Below are 12,776 nucleotides of genomic sequence, written 5' to 3'. Positions count from 1 at the left end.
TAGTTTTGTTGCCTGAAGGAGCAACAAGGTACAATATTCGGGTATGGGATTTAATGTTCTTGTGATTGTATCAAAATGAAACAAGCCAGTCAGAGCAACATCCTGCGACACCCCTGAATTCAACATTTTACCCTGACCTACATATTTTTGTGGCTCTGGCTTCCTGAAAATGTTCTTTGTTTTGTGATTATATCTCTTCAGGTTTCAGAGATGGGTAGATAAGAAGGTATAGTTGTTACCGTTGTTCCTCACAGTTAATGTGTTCCAGGAACCACACGCGGTTAATGAATTCTGTGACAGAGCTACGAACTATTTATCTTGTTAGTTATGGTAATTAAAACGTTTATGAACCCTCCCAATACTGATACTAACCATCTATTTGCAATGGTTGTGAAGATACTTGGACGAAGGGACGGACTGACGAACACACAAACACTGACAATAACAATATTATACATGTAAGAAATATGGATCTACAGAACCCACAGTAGGGATACAGACAAAAATAGAAAACAGAACAAGTCAGAGGCTCGAGTCATTTTGCACAGGAAAATATGACACAACTTTTATTCTTTCTACATTTTTATTGCAATGATATATTTCAAGACATCCAGTTTATTAAATTATACTCCAATATTGCATGAGCGTCTTCAGAATGACAGTGTTCCAAATGTGGACAATTATGTAATCATTTTTTCTGACCAGACAGAACAGATATTTGACAATTTCACTTTTGAACTTATAAATGCATGATCAGAAGCAGCATTAAGAGAAATAATACTACAGCATACAACAGACTGAAACTGTGCAAGATTCAATAGCAAGTCCTCTTAAATCTTGATTGAGAAATGGTTGCATAAATATTAAAAGTGAAAGACAAAGAGGACAGAGATGCACTTTGTCAATTTTGGGAAAAAACAAGAAAAAATAAACAACATGGTCAGAAAGTCAAAGCGCTGTAAAACTCAGATTATGAACTGCTTTAACACAGTTCATAGGTGACTATTAAACCAAACTGACAGCAGTACAGAAGGCTGTGAGAAATGTATTTAAATTTTGTTTTATCAAGAGCAGATATTCTGTGATACACAATCCTACTGGTTTTATACTTATTTTGATGACTAGCCACTTTCAGCAAGATAGACCAACATGGCAGCACACAACCAACCAGATCACCATTCCGATTTTATGATGGCAAATGTAAAATTCCAAAAACATGCTAACAAATTCCCACTGGGGTCTAATCTCAGATTTTACCATCCAATGACATGTACTTGATCGTATAAAAAATGTGCAGTAAAAACACTGCAGAATAAAAATTATGCTTCTACTACAAAATAAGAGATGGAAAACTTTTATGGTTTTTGACTGTAAGCATATATTTGATAGATTAATAAAATCCATATATAAATGACACAACTCTATTTGTTATACTTCAATATAATCCACGTTAATGCCTAAAGAGTATCTAAGACATTTCTATTGAGAAGGTAAGATAACATGAAGCTTGGATCTCAGCCACCAGTTACTGGGCTCAGACTGGAAATGAGGATCGTCTGGTCAGTGGAGCTGGATTCAAGAAATTCACTCACTAGTTTTACGACATCTTGAATGAGACCAGTCAGAACTTTCAGATGGGAATCAAGTAAACATCTGTAAAATGGTTGCTTGGAGACCAAAAACTTAATCTGCACACTAACAACACACTGCTGCTCTTTTTTCTATCTTTATTTTGTTGATAGATGTGAAACATTGGAGGAGTACGAGATAAGTTACAAAGTGAAGAAATGAACAAAAGTACCCCTTGCTTTCATACTCGGCTTTCAAAATGAAACGAGCATGCATATAATTATTAGTTGTATTTGGCACTGGAATTTACTGAATGTGATTGTTTGCAAATGCATGATCAGTGAACATCTTAAGAGATTTGGTTGTACAACAAATGCTGCAATCTTTCTTTAAAAAAAAAAAAAAATTAAGTATGCCAGCTGTTTCCTAGTTGAACATATTCACTCTTAAAGATGGGCTCCACATTAAACATGAAAGAATGTGTTTTCTTCTGAAAATGTCAAGTACCATAAGAGCCATGCTTCTGTTTTTCCAAGTACTCAAACCAGCCAAAATCAGGTTTATCTTTTGAGAAGAAAAATACAGAATTTGGTCCATTTGGTTCAGTCCAGGTTTCAATGCATACCAACTCGTCACTTTACTTAAAGCACTGCTTGAGAAAGCTATCAGATTCACTGGCATTCAACAGCATGTGAAACAAGCACTGTCTCATAAAAACCAAAAACATGGAAAAGAACCGGGGCTTTTTTGGTTTTCTTTACAATTGTGATCGTACCTACAAAAAGAAAAATAAGAAACTAACGGTAAGTGGGCACGTCTTCTCGCACTGGTCAGCTTAGTATGATAGCCTCTTTCCATCACCTGTATATAAGGCCAAGATTTGACCGTGCATAAAACACATCAAAATGCAACTAGAGAGACTGACAAATAAAATATCTTGAGGTTAAACTACACAAAAGGAATGGAGACCCCTTATTGGGGCTGCTGTTGGTCTAATGGATTGTAGTAGACAACTTCTTCAGGCAGGTTTTCCGTTTGAACATAAATAATATTTTGGTGGGAGGAATTTGATCCACCATAACGCTTACTTTTGTTAAACATTTGCATTCACCATTGTCATAGCTTTTCACTGCTGTCTCTCTCCTGGTACTGGTCTGTTGATACTATTTAGAAGAAGATCTCAACAACAAGAGATGAAGCCTCTCCAGATTGATAGGTCCTAGGATCACAGGAGATGGCGGGAAGGACAGGGTGAGAGAACATGGAGAGCAACGGAATTGTGAAGGGTTTATGTGTCAGCAGTCTCGGGTTTAGTCTCACTTTCACTCCCTTCTTTCCTTTCCTGTGTCTTTTCCTCCTCCTCCTCCTCCTCCTCCTCTTCTTCTCCTTCTTCCTCGTGTTCCTCCTCTGTGTGTTGCTCCAGCTCCTCCCTAGTGATCATCTCAAAGTCGTTTCCATTGCTGTGCTGTGAGCCTTCATCCTCTCGGCGGTCGCTGTCTGTGTCTGACTGGCGATCTGTTCCTTCCCCCTCGGCTTCCCTATTCTCCTCTGAAGCTTTGCACTCCTCCTCTTCATCGTCATCCTCCTCATCACCATCCTTCTTCTCACTGTCTGACTTTTCATCACTGTCTGACTTCTGAGCCTTGCTGGAGGAGTTGTTCTTCTCTTCTGTTTTGTCGGAGCCCTTCTTGTTGCTGGCTCGAGGTCCTTTGTACTCATGAGTGTAGAGGGGCCTGAACGAGTCGATGAATCCTACATCTGCAGTCAGGTTAGGAAGGAACCAGAAGTGGTGGCGCCCGCCCGTCACCAGCCATATGATCAAAAAGAGGATGCAGCGAGCTAAGGAGAGAAGCAACAACCATGTGATAGACTTCAAGCAAATCAAATTTCATCAAATTTTCAACTATTCTTGTTTCTTTACACTTTGCTCTACTGTTACAATTCCTCTGTTTGAAAGGTACTGGGCAGGTTTGCCTTGTCTTAAAAGATAATTTCTTTAAACAAAAAAAATAAACAATTCCATAGACTTCTTTTATAGTATGTAATTACAAAGCAATAATATATTATTTATAGTAATCATTTTACCATTTACCACTTGTTTGACAGGCATCTTCAATGCATCCTTAGTTATGGGGGTTGTTTTTATTGACAGTCAAAGAGGTAATTTCATATTGACGTTTGGCACTCAAGAAGATGGTGATGTTGTACTGGACAGTTGCTAATTTTTTTTATCTTTACTTACTTTTGCTAAAAGTGTAAAAATCATAAAGTAAATATTTCTAATTTTATGAAACCAACAACTTAACAAACATGCTTTTTTTCCCCCAGCATGTGTTCAAGCTTGAGGAGGCTAGAAAACTGGGATCACATCTTAACTCTCTACAATGCAGTCCCATTGACTATCAGTAATCCCTCATTACTCACGGTTAATGCGTTCCAGGACCACCCGTGAAAAACAAAAATCTGTGTTATATCAACAAACTATTTTAATATTTACGTATGATTTAAACGTTTATGAACTGATATTACTGATATCTCCATACTGATATTAAACCACCTTCTATCTGTATTACCTTTTCCCACACTCGTATAAACTGTTTAAAGCACTTTTGTGACTCACGGAGGTGTGCTGCGTTCTGTGAGTCCCGGAATGCAACGCACTTCCGGATCTGTCAGCCAATAGCATGCGTGTACGGTATCACCTGACTACCTACTAAAAATCTGAGATGTACTGAAACCGTGCATCTTTAAATGCGAATAAGCGAGGGATTACTGCATTACCTTTTCCCACGCTCTTATAAACTATTTAAAACACGTTTGTAAACTTGCAGAAACCGTGAGTCTCGGAATGCAGCGCACAAACAGATGCTATGAGCCAATAGCACGCACGTACGGTATCATGTGACTACAGCTCATGGGAGACACTTGCTCCTCGCCTCTCACTCTCTCCCTTGTCCTTGATGAGAAGAAACTTACATCTCATTGAGTACAATATATGATATATATATATATATATATATATATATTCTTTTTTTTTTTTAAATCACAATGTAGTGAAGACGCACATCTTGAAGCACGAATAAGCGAAGGAATACAGGAATAATTTCACTGAGGTATTTTTTCATGAAGCACCTACCAACAGCAAGAAGCAATATACTGGCCACAAAGCAGCCTGCTGCCACACTTAGGTAATAAACTCCAACACGCATTTCTGCCGGCCAAAGTGGGAACAATGTAGCTGCTATCACTGCAATGACTGAAACACACAAACACAATTTTGAACATGAATAAAATTTGTAACCATTGGCAACAGATAACAATCAATAAATACCTTGTTTGATTAAAGGCATGAATTTTACCCACTGACTCACCGAGTATCAGCCCCATGGCAAAGGTCTTCAAGTGGACAGGATCATAAATCCATACGTACACCTAAGAGGAAAGAGACTTGGAATTCAGGATCAAAAACAGTTCTCTTCTGTGGGCTCATCATCCACCGGCCTTACCTCGTTTCCATCGAGGAACAGCTGATCTTCATGAGGCTCCAGTTTAAACTTCCTCTTTGCCTCTTTCTTCTTCTTAGGACTGTCATCCTAATCAGAGAAAATTTCAAACAGAAAGTACGTATTGACAAACAACATTTTCCAGAGTTACAGTGTAACTTGTAGATTATAGTGATGGATCATGGCCTCCTACATATGATTGCAGTGAAGTTTTGCTTAAGGAGTTTAGAAGTTTGCTTTCTTTTTTAGAATTAGAGGAGAACAATACCATCACTTTGGTATTTTTAAGGGGACTTTTTTAATAAAAACAAATTGAAACATAAGATCCGTTAACTGTAATATCCTTGTTAAGTCGATCAAAGCAGTGTTTTGTCATCACAGAGGAAAACAGAGCTGGTCACTTACATTCTTCTCTTTCTTGGATTCTGAAACATCAGACTCCTTCTTCTTCTCTTTCTCCTTCTTCCCTTTTTTCTCTTCATCTTTGGTGCTGTCAGTCTTAGCCTTTTCCTTGTCTTTCTTATCCTCCTTCTCTTTTTCTTTCTTGGTGTCTTTCTCGGGTTTTTTCTTCATCACCTTGAGGGCCCGGTGGAAGAACTGCTTCTTTAGTAGTCTACAGCAAAATGAGGGATGAGAATGTCACAAACTGATTTAGTTTAATTATAGGCTTCAGCACCCCGTGACAGCAGGTGAAGCAGGTATCAAAAATGAATGAAGGAAAGTGTAAAAGGATTCTGTCAGTGTGCAATATCTCAGATGAGAGGCAAAGTTCTCATTCCTCAAAGCATACATTTGTGGCTTGTGTTAGTAAATGTGACAGAAGTTCAACCTTCAAGGCTAAAAGCACCTTATTTGTCTTTCATTTTCATGCCTGTAAAAGAGGACTAAATCAACCGTATTATCCCCATGGGTAAGAATTTATCTTGGCAGATACCGTGTGAACCTCATGCTTTAGTACATTATAATAAAAGTACTGTATCCCAAGAAATATATTATCATTTGAGATAATATATGACGCAGAAAACCACAGATTTAATAAAGAATTGATTAATGAGCATGTTTTCGTAGAACCACCTTTTAGAAATGCGGTACTAATGTACCTCATTTGTAACAAAACTCGCTACGCTAAAGAATATAATCTGAGGCGTCACCACAACACAAAGCATTTGAGCTTCAAGGAGTCCTACCTTGAAAAGTCAGAGGCTCTTCAAAAAAACAATGCTGCTTTGAAATCTTAATTCTGCCACTTCATGCTTGATTACTCAGTTTTATTTCCATTTGGTGTCTCAGTTAACCAATAGTTAATAGACTAAAAGACTAATAGTTAACATCAAATAGCAAAACATTGACAGTTCAATGTTCAGCGCTTAATGCTTTGGGGCAGAAACCGAACCAGGCCAAAATTGGTTCCTCAACAAAAAGAGACGGAGCCTTTCCAGACTAAGCCAACCCTAGCATTCAGCTCCTGCAGGGGGACGTCATCATAATAAAATAAATAAATAATAACTAACAAGAAGATTGTGACAGATGTCTTGCAGGTAGCATATAGTCTTCATTGCAGGCACTAACTTTCAACCTGACCTGATTTGTCAGGTTGTGAACATCCCTGTGCACATAAATACATTGTGCATTCATATCCTGCTCAGTTTACAGATGTGGATAAAAGGGTGAAACTCTACAGATGACGCACCAACAAGAAGCCAAAAAGGTCACATGAAGTCTGACATCAGAGCAAACTGTTCACTAAGTCTTATACTTGCCGAGTTATTTTGACATGACATGTGAAATCTTGATCTATAGAGTGTTAATGCTACGTTTTATAGACCACTCGCATTAGACTAAACCCTGTACCCAAATTCATACTATCCACCCTTATCCATGACCCTGAAGCCTAATCAGGCCCTCTTCTACATTGTGGCTGGCACAGGAATATTAAATGTTTCATTTGTGTTTGTATTAAGTATGAATGCTCAACTGTTTGGAATTTAGGGTTATAGGCCTACCTTCTTCTTTTCCTTTCGGCTTTTCCCTTCAGGGGTCGCCACAGCGAATCAATTTCCTCCATCTAGCCCTGTCCTTTGAATCCTCTTCTCTCACACCAACTACCTTCATGTCTTCCCTCATTACATCCATAAACCTCCTCTTTGGTCTTCCTCTAGGCCTCCTGCCTGGCAGTTCAAAACTCAGCATCCTTCTACCAATATATTCACTATCTCTCCTCTGGACATGTCCAAACCATCTCAGTCTGGCCTCTCTGACTTTATCTCCAAAACCTCTAACATGTGCTGTCCCTCTGATGTACTCATCCCTGATCCTATCCTTCCTGGTCACTCCCAAAGAGATCCTCAGCATCTTCATCTCTGCTACCTCCAGCTCTGTCTCCTGTCTTTTCTTCAGTGACACTGTCTCTAGACCAAACAACATCGCTGGTCTCACCACAGTTATAGGCCTACCATCAACCTAAACAAGAATTTCTTATAATTATGTGCTATTGCGTGGGGAAAGAAAAGCCCAAGCAAGGACAGTTTTGACACTTGTTAAAAACAAATATGGATAAAATTTGAAAAGCATGTGATACAATGAAAGAAATGTTAAAAGACCTGTGGGCTGAGAGTTGAAATTCACTGCTCTAAAATCTAGAAAATTAATTTTCAGTCAAGACATTGCTTCCATCTCATTGAATGTGAATATGTTGTTTTACATCATCTTATATGACAGCATATCTGTCATATAAGACACTCAGGTCTTGGACATTGCTGTATTGTAGTTGGTTGTCATAAAAAACATCATACAAACTTATGAAACAATAATCACTCAATTTGAAAAGAATTTTTCGTGTCCTTGTATCACTTTGCTTTGGAATAAAATCCCGTACACAATGTTTCATCATCTACAGAATCAGAAGTGTGGCAGTGCCTCTTATAACTAACCTGTTGCAGTAATCCACCACCGATTCTCTCGTTGTGAACAACGCCTCCTCTCCTTTCTTGGCCTTGGCCCACTTGGAGTCCAGCATACAATCCACTGCTTTGGATGCTAATGACAACACACACACATACACACACAGACAATTGAGAACACAATAGCAAGGCCATAATCGTTCTGGTAAACATGTTTTTTACTGAAACAACTTAAAAGATGGAAATTATTCTAATTTTTAATTTCTTTTACAAGTCACTGTGCGTCCAATTCATAAATTACATTCTGTCTTCTAAAAAGCAGCCTTAACTTCATGGTTCCAATGGATGAACTTAAACACAACAGGGCAGATTATCTGTTTGAAAACAAGGGGCAGTGTTTGACATCTTTCCTAATTCATACTTGTATCTAGATTCTAGATATTTTGACTGTTGTCTTAACAGCCGAGCACTGACCAATGAAATAGTCGACCCTGTGTCCCATCATGTTGGTGGATTTAGTGGGACAATTAAATCGGAGGTACTTGGCCACTGCCTTCTCCTCCTTGGTGGGCTCATTCACCTCCTGTATAATACAGATGAACAAATTTACATACGTATAAAAACAATTTTAGGTACATTCTGGCATTGAACTCCTAGAATACAACCAACAGTGAATCTTAAACACCCAACAAACTTTATTAACACTTTGATATCATCTCTCACTGACTTTTAGTATCTTGGAACTTCAACATAACCCCATTTAAATACAACTACAGCAGCACATGAAAAAGAATCACAAGTTAAAGGAATCAATCAGCCAGAAGCCTGGCTTTGATTGATTGATTGATAGATAGATAGATAGATAGATAGATAGATAGATAGATAGATAGATAGATAGATAGATAGATAGATAGATAGATAGATAGATAGATAGATAGATAGATAGATAGATAGATAGATAGATAGATAGATAGATAGATAGATAGATAGATAGATAGATAGATACTTTATTAATCCCGGCGGAAATTGCATAGTATTTCATTTCAAATAAATCAGAGCACAAAAAACGCATCTAATTCCAAGTTACTTTACACAAAACTAAGATATTAATATGATATAAAAGGATGAACGTAACATTCATCAATATTGTTAAAGATAACAACAGACTATTTATTACAACCAGTTACACTCAATAGGAAAAATTTACAACATATTTGTGCTGCATGATGAAAAAAAGAGACCTGCTGATTTCTATCAACAGTTTATGGACGGCCACATTAAGACAGCTAACACTAACAAGCTCGCAAGTTACCTACAATTTTTAGCCCTTGCTTTTTTTTTCTTAAACTTCGGAAAAAGCAAAGAAATGAGTGGAGGACCTGGACCAAATATGAAAACAAACACTTACCACTTTCATAGTGAGTGGGAAGAGGACCTTTTTTTATTATGACATATTTGAAATGTGTTTGCCTCAGTTGATATTATACTGTACCCATGAAGGGAAATGTAGAGCAGTGTTTTCGGACTGTTCTTAGAAACTACAAAACTGACTTACGGCTGAAAAGTGAACCGACAAAGGGAAAGGTAAAGTAACTAAAAGCCAGTTTTCTGGACAGCAGTCATTTTTTTTGCAGCCAACTTCAAAAGTGAAAGCCACCATTGAAGCATCGTTCTGGCTGAGTCACGTCATCCAACAAGTTTTCCTTCCAAGATGGAGATATATTAAAATAAGCATTCTTTGAAAGAGCTGACTCCATTAATTAAAAAAAATAATTAATGCTTTCAAAATAAAGATGCAGCATCTCTCCTCAAAGCTTCAGCAGCATGATTAGAAAAACTGGAGAACCTGGATTCAAAGGTGGAGATGCACAAAAAGACATTTGTGTTGTGCTGTGCAATATCAAGTTACATATAAAGAATTCTTAACATTATTAATAAATTTATGGTTTTCATTTTTGTATGTTATTTAATTTTTAAGTACCTCCCATGCTAAAAAAAAAAAGTGAGCACTCCTAATCTATATCAATATTCGAAAGCTCTACCTTCTCACAACATGGCAGTTTCCTACAGCAGAACTACCTCAAAGTCAAGATACAGCATTAGAGCGTCAGCACACCAAAGCCTCAGTTTTGCCTTATCAAGCTTAGCTGAATATAAGGGCAGCTTAATGAAGATGAGGCCTTCAAAACCGAACTACAGTATGTTCAAAGATGCAGGCATCGGCATTTGTTACATAAAGCTCCTTCTACCAAAGGCCTCTGGTAACCATCTACATGATCTGAACCTGGCCTGTAAAAGATGCTCAACTACTCTTTCCTCACACAGAAGGAGGAACAGCTATCAGGATAACTTCCACAGTATGCAAACACTGACTATCAGTAACCCACGCAAGGACTGGTTAAGGATGCATCGATGATGGACCTAACCATCATGCATCTTTAAAAAAAAAAAAAATCTGATTGTCAATAAAGTACTTCAAAAATGTGTAACACTGGTTCTGATTGAGCATCATCTCACCATCCATAATCTCAATCTGCTCTCACTCAACCTGCCAATATCAGTATGTCATCAGCACACTGTACAGAACTATACAGTACATTTTTAATTTCAAAAGTATTTCATTTTTAATGGAAATAAATATTGGTTTGAAATGTATATCCAGATAAGTGTTGGAAGGATATCTAACACATTTTAATCCTGGAAAGCTGTTAAACACAATGTTGATAATCAGGTGTGTTGTGTAACGTAGAGTGGTGATCTTTGTAGCTGCAGTCCAAACATAGAGATAACAGTACATACGTGATGTAAGGAAACTGGTCCATCACATAGAGGCCTTCAGGTTGTTTTAAGGTTGTTTTTAGAGGCTTGAGTGAGCTTGTTTTCCCACAAAACCTGTAACCAGTCTGAAAGCTGTTGCTTTACTAAAGTCAGTCCTCTGTCTTTCTGAGAAGAAGGTTTTTACTGACATCTGGACAGAGAACATCGTAGTGTGACAGAGGAACACAGCTGCCTCACGACATGAGTGTAAACACGTCGAACGCGGACGCATCTTACAGTATATACTGCAAATGTTTTAAACCAGTACGATCGTGATAAAAACGGCGGACTGGCGAGACAGTTCGTTGACAAGTAGTCATAACTGAGTTTTGAAGCGTAGAGCAGTGTGTGACTACTTCATTTGGTGAATGTAACTAGGTCGGAAATGAAAATACAAATAATAACATCTGTTTTTGCTAACCCGCTAATGCTAGCTATCGTTAGCCATTATCTGGGATCATAGATCTGTAAATGGTCCCCCACCAGAGTACTGACATTTGTAAAAAATCAAACAACACATCATTAATAAGCACCACAGGACTGCTGCTTACTTGTCAATTTATATTAGAAATTATTTGGGTGAAGTGAAAGATGTTACCTGGATTCGTTTCTTGTGTCTCCTGCGCTCCGCCATGATCCTCCAACTCAGCTCGGGAACCGTGCGACGCGTTTGGAGGAAATATCGCGAGATTCTGTGGAACCGTGCGACGAGTTTGGAGGAAATATCGCGAGATTCTGTGGTTCTCGGGGGAAGGAGTTTGAGTCTTTTGGGAAGTTTGAACCAAATCTGAGTGCATAAATCGTTATTACGGTACTTTTGAGGATATTCGTCAAGCTTTTATTTACAAAAAGACCCACATTTACAACATACTTTATAATGTTGAATTTGAAGGCTAAGTACAGTATGCCTACATCAATGATTATAATTTGATGTAATAATTGATTTTCTAAAACCTTCCATTTTGCATTATGATTACTTTTGACTCTTGAAGTGCATTTGTGTTTTTGTCAAAGTACTTTGTATTCAATGAAAAAAATGAAGTATTTTTACGTGACATAGCAAGTATGTCAGCGTCATTTAGCTTCACTTTTAGCCTCCATATAAACAACTTTTAAAAAAACAACATTATTTGAAGGCTCCACCACATTTAATCCATAAATTATTTTTTTGATCATTTGTATTAGCCGTTGTTGAACTTTAAGTAATGCCAACTTTTAATATTTTTATAATTGTGACTTACTGTCAAGGGTCTGTGATTGCTTTAGTTAACAGTTTGTTTTCTTGATTTTGTGATGTGGTGAGAGAAGCAGAACAGTACAATTATTCAGTATTCATTCATCAGCTGATGAAGCAATGTTTTCCCTCTTAAGGTCAACAGTCCAGAGCAATGGAGAGTGTGGAAAAGAGGTGAAGAAGCGTGTACAGGCAGGATGGAACGGGTGGAGGAAAGTGTCAGGTGTGATGTATGATAGAAGAGTTTCAGTTAAAATGAAAGGAAAGGTGTACAAAACTGTGGTGAGACCAGCGGTGTTGTTTGGCTTAGAGACAGTGTCACTGAGGAAAAGACAGGAGACAGAGCTGGAGGTAGCAGAGATGAAGATGCTGAGGTTCTCTTTGACAGTGACCAGGATGGATAGGATCAGGAATGAGTACATCAGAGGGACAGCACATGTTAGTCAAAGTCAGAGAGGCCAGACTGAGATGGTTTAGACATGTCTAGAGGAGATATAGTGAATATATTGGTAGAAGGATGCTGAGTTTTGAACTGCCAGGCAGGAAGCCTAGAGGAAGACCAAAGAGGAGGTTTATGGATGTAGTGAAAGAGGACATGAAGGTAGTTGCTGTGAGAGAAGAGGATGCAGAGGACAGAGTCAGATGGAGGCAACAAAAATTGCTCAAAAGGTAAAAGGCAAACTGCGGTTTTAGCAGAGTGTGTTCACAAAATCCACAAAAACAATTCGTTAGTGAAAACTAGCTTTATTGTGC

General features: G+C 38.0%; 1 protein-coding gene across 1 annotated transcript; it reads right to left on the bottom strand.

The window, feature by feature from the left end:
• Positions 1-535: 535 nt before the first annotated feature.
• sec62 (SEC62 homolog, preprotein translocation factor) lies at positions 536-11,446 on the bottom strand. The gene is made up of 8 exons (XM_068340353.1): positions 11,388-11,446; positions 8,447-8,555; positions 8,003-8,108; positions 5,478-5,685; positions 5,076-5,162; positions 4,941-5,001; positions 4,706-4,825; positions 536-3,408 (listed from the first exon to the last, which is right to left on the bottom strand). Exons 1-8 carry the CDS (start codon positions 11,421-11,423, stop codon positions 2,858-2,860), a joined length of 1,278 nt encoding a protein of 425 aa, XP_068196454.1. The 5' UTR covers positions 11,424-11,446; the 3' UTR covers positions 536-2,857.
• Positions 11,447-12,776: the final 1,330 nt, after the last annotated feature.

This window comes from Antennarius striatus, chromosome 18, assembly GCF_040054535.1.
Source record: "Antennarius striatus isolate MH-2024 chromosome 18, ASM4005453v1, whole genome shotgun sequence".
Lineage (NCBI taxonomy): Eukaryota > Metazoa > Chordata > Actinopteri > Lophiiformes > Antennariidae > Antennarius > Antennarius striatus.
This window is presented reverse-complemented; position numbering and strand designations above follow the sequence as displayed.

Coding starts and splice junctions, on each gene's coding strand:
- sec62 (XM_068340353.1), bottom strand. CDS start 11,423: ATGGCGGAGCGCAGGAGACACAAGAAACGAATCCAG. Junction 8,109..8,446: donor CAGGGTCGACTATTTCATTG/GTCAGTGCTCGG, acceptor TGTTGTCATTAG/CATCCAAAGCAGTGGATTGT. Junction 5,163..5,477: donor AATCCAAGAAAGAGAAGAAT/GTAAGTGACCAG, acceptor TTCTCTGATTAG/GATGACAGTCCTAAGAAGAA.